Consider the following 9,335-nt stretch of genomic DNA (forward strand, 5'->3'; position numbering starts at 1 on the left):
ACTATACTCTATTGTATCTAAATATCTCCAACAGAAACGAAAGCCAGTTTATGTAGCTTTCATCGATTTTCAGAAAGCTTTTGATTCTATAGATCGGCCGATTTTATATGATATATTACGTAAAAACAAAATAACTGGTTGTTTGTATAACACAATTAAAATCTATTTATGTATCGGTTAAAAGCTTTGTTAAATCTAAATCAGAAGTTTCTGATATTTTTGATTGCCCCACAGGATTACGTCAAGGCTGTAGTCTAAGTCCGATATTATTTGCATTATATATCAATGAATTACATGATTTGTTCTTAAGTAATAATATAAGGGGTATTCAATTGTATCCTGATACTCTGGAAATATTTATGATTATGTTTGCAGATGATATAGCGTCTGTATCTGATACTATCGTTGGTCTTCAACGACAGCTCAATTGTCTCCAAGATTTTTGTAATCAATATAAACTTGTTGTTAATATAGACAAAACAAAAAATTATGGGTTTTAAAAATGGGGGACAATTGTCAAAACATGAACATTGGCACTATTCTGGTAAAAATATTGAAGTTGTTAAAGGATTTGATTATGTAGGTGTTCATTTTACCAGCAAATTATCTATGTACAAAATGGCAGAGCATATGTCTATTAAGGCAAAAAGAGTATTTCTGTATATTCTAAGTTCTGTTCAGGAATATGGTTGCATACCTTATAATACTTTCTTTAAAAAATATTTGATGTTAAGATAAAACCCATTATGCTGTATGGTTCGGAATTGTGGGGTCTTAGTAATATTTCCTGTATTGAATCACTCCATATATTTTGTTGTAAAAGATTTTTACAAGTAAACTCTAATGCTTGCAATGATGCAGTTATGGGTGACTTGGGACGATACCCAATGTATATCTACTCATCAAAAAATTGTATTAAATATTGGCTAAGACTGATAAAAATGCCAAACAATAGATATCCTAAATTATGTTTATAATATGCTATTATATTATGATACAATAGGTAGGAAAAATTGGGTTTCAGATATCAGAGAAAATTTATTTAGTAATGGTTTTGGCTATATTTGGGAAAACCAAAATGAAACTATTAATGATGATTTTTTGAATCTGTATGTCAATAGACTAAAAGATCAATATCTACAAAATTGGAGTGCCAAATGTATGCTTAATAAGAAATTGACATATTATTCATCATATAAAACAAGATTTACAGTTGAATATTATGTACATGTCCTAGATATTGTCAAATTTCGAAAATGTTTTGCTTCTTTTAGATGCTCTGTTCACAATCTTCTTATTGAAACAGGTAGACATTATGGCTTAAGTAGAGAAGAACGTATATGTCCTTATTGTGAAACTTCAGTAGAGGACGAGTTCCATTTTATGTTAATCTGTCCTCTATATAATGATATACGCTGCCAATATATTTCGGAAAATTACAGAATGCTACCAACACTTGCTAAATTTTATTCATTAATGTCTAACGAAAATGAAATTAGAAACACTGCAATGTATTTGTTCTATGCATTAGATAAAAGACAAAGTTTCTTAGATATTTTTCAATGAATACTGAAATACTGTTAGTTTTGTATTTAATCATGTCTGTATCACTCACTGTTTATGTATGTATATTATATATATGTTGTAAATGTTTATGGGCCGGAGGCCTAAAGACTTATCAATAAAATCTTGAAATCTTGATAAACATAAAAAGGTTTTGCATATTATTCGCAAGAAAATTTATCAAATACTTGTTATATCTCAGAAACAGACCTATTTTTCTTAGGGGTTGAATAGGTCTTTTGTGCCTTTACTGTTATTGTATTTAAATGTACACACATATGATCCTTTATACACAAGAAATCTGCTTGTTGAAATTCAAATTTTAAAAAGAATATGATTTAGTGTAAGTATATTGTAATCATCATTTCACATTCCAGACTGGAGGAAGTGGTCTCACTCACTTTATGACATTGATCCTGGTGTTTATGGGAAGTCCAGAGCGTATGAAGAACCCACATTTGAGAGCAGAGTTGGCAGAGACCCTTGCGGCATTGATGCCCCAAAACGCAGACAGTACTCGTACTAGTAGAGGAATATTATCAAAGTATAAAATTTTATTTTAATTAAACCCATTTTTGCCTGCTGGGGGTAACATATTCTTCCCATGCAACCAGTGATGACCTAGATCAGCCAGCATATCAGTTCCATCTGATCATTGTCTGCACTGTTCACTATTTATTCATTCAGAACATTATTTGAAACTTTCCCTAAAATGATAATGGTTTTGTCCAGATAGAAAGATTGGCAAACTCCTTTAAGATATTTCGTATGGAAAGGTAAAAGATGCTAATTTAGGAAATAGTAGATTTAAAGCTGCACTACTCATAGGAAAAAATGAGTTTCTGACATTCCAGTGATATAAAGACAAACTTCCTATCAACTTAAAAAAATTGAAATAACCCAAATGGCAGGAGTTGTTAAATTCACGTAACTGCTTGTAAATGCCTTGAATTAATGGTCTTGTGTGTTCTTTTTTAGTAACTTTTGAAATTATGTTTATGTAACTGTTGAAATTTTGATAAATATTTATGCATCTTTTATATTAATTGTGTTTTTATTGCAAGATTTTACCGTGAGCAATTGTTCGAAAACCATCCTCTGATTGATCATTTGGCTGAGAAGTTAATACACGTGTTTGTGAGTATAGAAATGACAGGACAGAGTGTTCAGTTCGAACAGAAGTTCAACTATAGACGACCGATGTATCAAGTGCTTCACTATATATGGGAAAAAGAGAGGCATAGAAACTCTGTTAAGGTATTGATATTAATGTTCAATATACAGTAGAACTTCGATGTTTCAAACTTCGATAATTCGATTTTCTCGGTGTCGAAGTAAAATAAAAAAAAAATTTCATGTTTCAAGTTGTTTGGTATGTCCCCTCTTAGGCCTTTGTAATTTACTTGTAAAAATCATAATTCTCTAACTGTGTAGACATCTCTGAAACATGTTTTACCCTTGCCTTTGCTGGACCCAAAAGTAATCAGCCTTTGCCACCAATATAGTCAGGCCAGCCTACATAATCCACACAGTCTGGCCAGGTTCAAAAGTGTTGGGAGCTGAAATTTTGATATTGAAATCAATAAATCTGAAGATCTGAGCAATGAAGACAGATCATTGATTTTAGTTTACATCAGATTAAATCATGTTTAAGTGTGTCGCCTCTACAGTGTAGGCATTTTTCGCTTCAATGATTTTTTCAGAGTTATTGCCCTTTAATGATTGTTATTCAAAAAAATAAAAAAATTGTCGGAAATATTTCTCTTATACAACTTATGCAATTTCAGTAAAACTTTACAGGATTGGTCTGTAGCTTAAGTACTTGTGCATATTACATGGGTTTTGGGGTTGATTGATTTTTTTTTTGGCTGAGTTATGGCCCTTGAATTAGAAAAATGCATTTTGCCCAGTTAATGTGTCTCCTGATACACAGTAGATGCAACATGTAATTGGCTATCATGCAGGCAACACACGTGATCACTGATCGCTCTTGTATTTTATTGTATAGAGATTGGCCGATTATGCAGAGAAGAACATAGAAGACACAGATGCTCCATTATTCCTACGATTTATCAACTTGTTAATCAATGATGCTATCTTTTTACTGGATGAAGCCTTAGATGTAAGTATCTAACTACAAATTTCATGCAGCAGTTACCTCCCTGGATCAGTACAATGCCACCATAACAAGCAAATTTTTTATTATTATTAATTTTCTGTTTTTACTTTCCATTTAATGATCACTTTCTTTAAATGTAATATGACTGTTGTTTGTCATAAAAGTTGCAATAAAATGTTGAAATAAATTATGAATCATCATGGCCAGTTGTTTTTGTTTTTTTTACGCCATTATTCAATGAATAGGTCTCCTGCGGTCATATGTTATATATGTAAAGTGGTTAAGAGTTGTGTAGTGTATTTAACATAAAATTAGCAAGGAGTTATCAATGTGCATGTATATGAACATGTACATGTACTTTTTGAAAAAGCCAAATGCTAAGTTGTCATACATGAATTGAAATAACTTGCCTCATAGTTTTGGTTTGTAGTTAAAGTTGCTTACTTCAATTCAGTAGCCTGTGATGGTTGTGTGAGTTTTAAAGTGAATTGGTCCAAAATGGGAAGTCTGTAATATAAATTATTATAATGATAGTATAAAGAGGATATTCAAGTTTTTTTCTATAAATACAGGCTTTATTTTCATTGAGTGGTATGAAAAAAAATATTTCATGAGTGGTGCTAGCACATTTTACCCTGATAATGGTAGTTTACTTCAGAAATTTTTAGAGAGGTGCCTCAGTGATTTGTTTTACTTAGTGAATAGAGGCTACATACCTAAAAATTATGAGGATTTCTCCTTATCAGATCAATTATTTAGGCACATAAGAAGTTATATGAATAGCACAATTTACATTATTATCATCTGAATAAAATATGATTGTTATCATGTGAATAAAACATGATTATTATCATCTGAATGAAAAACTGAATGTTTATAAAGGTTTTGTTATATATTACTTATTTTTTCTAATTTTAATGGCATGGGCTGTTGCAATAAATATTAACATATTCACTTTACCTTATCAGTTACCATATTCTTAACCTATATTTTATTGCCATGCAGTTTATGAAGCAATTAAAGGAAAAGCAGGCAGAGAAAGAGGGCGAGGCATGGCAGGGTATGAACCCCAACCAGCGCCAAGAGCTGGAGAGTAACATCAGGCAGCTGGGCATGATGGCTCGCTACCATAACGTGATGGGAAATATGACCATACTTAGTCTGGAGATGATAACACGAGAAATTAAAACTATCTTCTGTCATGACGTGATGGTGGAAAGAATAGCAGCCATGTTGAACTATTTCTTATTACATTTGGTAATATAAAATATTAACTATTTCTTTATACATTTGGTTATATAGTATATAAACTATTTCTTATTACATTTGGTAATATATAACTATTTCTTATTACATTTGGTAATATATAACTATTTCTTATTACATTTGGTAATATAATTTATATAGAAAATTTTATGAAAACATATTTGTTAAATACTTCAATATACAGTCGACTCCACTTATAACAAACTCGCTTTTAACGAATTATCGTTAATAGCGAACTAAATCTGACATCCCGGCTTTTCAAGGCAAATTTCCCCATCCAAGCAAGTTGTTGCTACTTCGCTTTTAGCGAACTTCGGATATAACAAACGATATTTTTATGTCCCATTGAGTTCGTTGTAACCGGAGTCGACTGTAGATTGTTATGCAAATTTTGTGAGCGTGTTATGTCAATGTAATATGAAATGTAAAATATGATTTTATTATGTTTATAAGCTTTATTAGTAGAAATTTAAAAAAAAATGTCCTTCTTTTATTCTTATGGTTGAACTATGTTAAAAAAGGATTGACTCCTCGCTCACAAGCGACTTGCTTAGCCTGGCCAGTCTACTGTATCATGTACATGGACAAGACTATCTTGTTATTACTTCTTGATACTGAAACCCCTTGCAGTAAAAATTCAAAGCAGGCCAAGTCCATTCAATAAATTTAGCCATGTAAAGGATGATTATGGATCACAAATCTTAACGATGCAGATGTTGTTGTAGTTGTTGTTGTTTTTAATGCTTTGAAATTATATAACCATTTGACTTTTTTAAAGGAATATTTTGCAATATGTATAGAATTTTTCATCTCATGGTTGATTTAGCATTGTGCAGCTATTTTTAGACACATAATTAATCTTTTTCAGGTAGGACCAAAACAGAGAGATTTAAAAGTGAAGGATAAAAATGAGTTTGAATTCAAACCAGAACAGCTGGTGTCAGACATCACTAAGATTTATCTCAATTTGAGTAACAGTGAGGACTTTTGTAAATCTGTGTCTGGGGACGGACGGTCGTACTCCGAGGAACTGTTTCCGAAGGCGGTCAAAGTCTTACAGAGGATTGGTTGTTCTCCGGTTGTGATCAGTGATTTTGAGACACTTCACACTAAAATTTGTGTAAGTTACTTTGTCATAGAACTGAAAAGGTTGTCATGACAATGGTTTTTTTTGTTTCCTATATAGAATATTATGTACCGCCTCCGTGGTCGAGGGGTTAGAGTCGATGACTTCTAATCCAGTTACCTCTCTGGTGTGGGTTCGATCCCCGGGAGATGCTTTGGTAGTTTAGCATGGAGGAAGGTAGTCTAGTACTGGTGTAACTCTCCAGGAACGATGGTTAGGAAACTACCTGCCTATATGACTGAAATACTGTTGGGCAAAGGCGTAAAATGAAACAAACAAACAAACAAATTGAATATTGTGATATTTTTAGTTTCATATATAAAGGAGTTACTGTTACATATGTAACTTGATAAATATTGAATAGTCACTACTGAATAAACAGAGCAAGCAGTATGTCTTTCTTTTAAATTGAGATTGAGCATTGTTTACAATGAGTGTTTCAAGTATTTAATGATTTAGCACCCCCTATCAAGCTGGTTTGCGAATAATTTCTTCATATCTGCATCAGCAAGTTACATCTTCAAACAATCTATTATCATCAAATTTGTCATTATCTGTTAGCTTTCATGGCTCGATGGTTAAAATCACAGACTTCAAGTCACTTGCTCCTTACCATTGTTAGTTGGAATTCTGTCAGGAACTTTGGTTTTTTATTTCTTGTATGGAAACTATTCAGTTAGTATATATGGAAGGTTGAAGGTATTATTTAAGTGCATGCTTGTACCCGAAATATGCACAGAGGGGTACCCGAGGTCTTCCTCCACCAGTAAAGCTGCAAGTCACCACAATGTTCTTGACAGTGTTGGTGTGACTTAAAAAAAATCATCTGCAAGTTTACAAAAGGTCTTAAGATCAACTCAAGTGCCTTTAAATCTGAATTCTTGCAAGAAAAAGCTGCTTGTATCTTCTCCACAGTGAAAGCAAAGAAATTTTGGCCTTTTTATCTGTGACTTTTAACAAAAGATAATTGAAAACGAAAAAAAGATATATTGATTGATGGTGTTACAGGCAATAGGTCGAGCCCAGCAAGAAGAAGAAGAGCTGCTGGCAGATGCTCCTGACGAATTCCTTGATCCTATCATGGGTACATTGATGAAAGACCCCGTCCTTCTTCCAACATCAGGAAATGTTGTCGACAGATCTATTATATCAAGACACATTCTCAGGTATTTGATCTTGTTTATCTGCATAAATCTGTAAACCTAATTTCTAAATACAGAATTTTCATGTGTTTTTAGCTCACCTGTCACAAAGTGACATGGTGAGCTTTTGTGATCGCTTTTTGTCCGGCGTCTGTTCCTCCGTCCGTCCGCTTTTCTTGTCCGGGACATAACTTTGAAACAACAAGAGATATCAACATGAAACTTTGTAAGTAGATAGATCTCATTGGATAGAACTGCAATGCTAAAGAACCTAAACACAGCCTTGTCTAATTTTGGAGTTATTGCCCTTTGTTCATTTTTACACTTTGAACTTTGTCCGGGACATAACTCTAAAACTATAAGAGGTATCAACATGAAACTTTGTAGGTAGATAGATAGATATCATTGAATAGAAGTGCAGGGCAAAAAACTATAACTCTGCCTTGCCTAATTTTGGAGTTTTTGCCCTTTGTTCATTTTTTTTTATACTTTCCTGTATCCAAAACCGTCACGGGGAGCATCACCCGGTCAGGGTAAGGGTTAAATTATGACATCATCTTATGACATCATGATCATTTTGCTGACATCTGTTTTAATGGTGTCGCTCAGACATCAAATTGCTAAAGGCAGCTAATGTCTGTTTTGTTAATTGACTACTGAATATTTATGTAGTTAGTATTTTATGAACAGTATTTCATCATTATAGATTAGTATTGGGTCCTTAAACAAATCCTGTGATGACTTTTGACTTTCCTATCCATTTTACCATGTTTTGTTATTTTTGTAAAATTTCAGCGATCAAATTGATCCTTTTAATAGACAGCCATTAACATTAGACATGGTGAAACCTGACGATGATCTCAGAAACAAAATACATGCCTGGATACAAGAACAAAAAGCTAAAAGATGATCTTCGTAGCAGTTATAGTTACCTATGAAACAGATTGTAAACTGATAAAGATATTTAAACAGAAGACGACACACACAAAAATATCACAGAAAAATTACGGGTTGCGGGCTACAAGGAAAATTCATTGAAAGACAATCACGGATACCAGAATTGGATTATTGGGAATTTTAAAGGGTTTTATTAATATTTGTTTTGAGCTGCTTATTTGTACACTTCTGTGCACTTTCATTTTCAACGCTGATTCATTTCTGTAAAAGTTGTTATCCAAAACTCTGAAAATATGGGTTTTTCAAGCTACGCCCCCTGTACCAACAAAACATTGACTGTTACAGCTTCACAGTACACTACTGTTTAAAAATAGAATATTTAACCTTGGGAGCTTATTTCCAAAGTTGTAACTGTAAAAGTTTTTTTGGACCCCTGAATTTGCTGGGAAAAACTGGAAAATATTCTTAATTTCATAGTTAGTCAATTAATTTGCATTTGTGTTATGAACATGCATGTATATAATGGACTTACATTTGTGTAATATACTTACATATATGTATTGAACTTGTGTGTGTGCAATAAGCTTACAATTGTGTGATGACTCTAAATTTATAAATTGTTCTTACATATTTGTCATTGTGTGTAATGAACTTGCATTTATTTGACTGACCTTAATTTGGATAGCGACTTTACTCTTGTGTCATAAATTTACGTTTGTATAATGGAGGTATTTGTTATAAATTAACTTTCATCTGTGTAATCAACTTACATAAATTTGTTATTGATCTTTATGTGTGTAATGAACTTACTTGTGTAATGGTCTTGCATATGAAAAAAAAATGGAATTTCTTGACACAAAATTGGAACTGGTTTCAGTATCAGCGATGTTGAAATGCGGCTGTCTGACCAGCCTGTAAAGATGAACAGGCTGGCTTTACTAGTGACATAGGCCTTTTATCACCCTTAATAGTTTGATAGTTATCTTATTCAAGTTTTCCATATATGGTGTGCATTTCTGAGTGGTTAAGGTCGTTGACTTCAAACCATTTGTCCCTTTCCGCTGCGGGTTAGAATCTCGACAGGGACTCTGGATTCTTTCATGTGAGGAAGCTATCCAGCTTGCTTACAGAGAGTTGGTAGTACTACTTGGGTGCCTGTTTGTGCCTGTAATAATGCAAGGAATGGCACCCAAGTTCTTCATCCACTAGTAAAGCTGGAAAG

The 9,335-nt window shown here is 33.0% G+C and overlaps 1 protein-coding gene across 1 annotated transcript in view; it reads left to right on the plus strand.

Annotated features, from left to right (window-relative positions):
- The window catches only part of LOC132744666 (ubiquitin conjugation factor E4 A-like), a 29,848-nt gene extending 20,909 nt beyond the window's left edge, over positions 1-8,939 (plus strand). The window contains exons 13-19 of the mRNA XM_060733427.1: positions 1,941-2,107; positions 2,628-2,820; positions 3,572-3,685; positions 4,688-4,939; positions 5,817-6,068; positions 7,083-7,240; positions 8,012-8,939. Of these exons, the coding sequence (XP_060589410.1) occupies positions 1,941-2,107; positions 2,628-2,820; positions 3,572-3,685; positions 4,688-4,939; positions 5,817-6,068; positions 7,083-7,240; positions 8,012-8,126 (1,251 nt within the window). The 3' untranslated portion in view covers positions 8,127-8,939. The remainder of the gene's footprint in view (positions 1-1,940; positions 2,108-2,627; positions 2,821-3,571; positions 3,686-4,687; positions 4,940-5,816; positions 6,069-7,082; positions 7,241-8,011) is intronic.
- Positions 8,940-9,335: the final 396 nt, after the last annotated feature.

This window comes from Ruditapes philippinarum, unplaced genomic scaffold, assembly GCF_026571515.1.
Source record: "Ruditapes philippinarum isolate M1 unplaced genomic scaffold, ASM2657151v2 ctg3007_1_1_1_1, whole genome shotgun sequence".
Taxonomy (NCBI): Eukaryota; Metazoa; Mollusca; class Bivalvia; order Venerida; family Veneridae; genus Ruditapes; species Ruditapes philippinarum.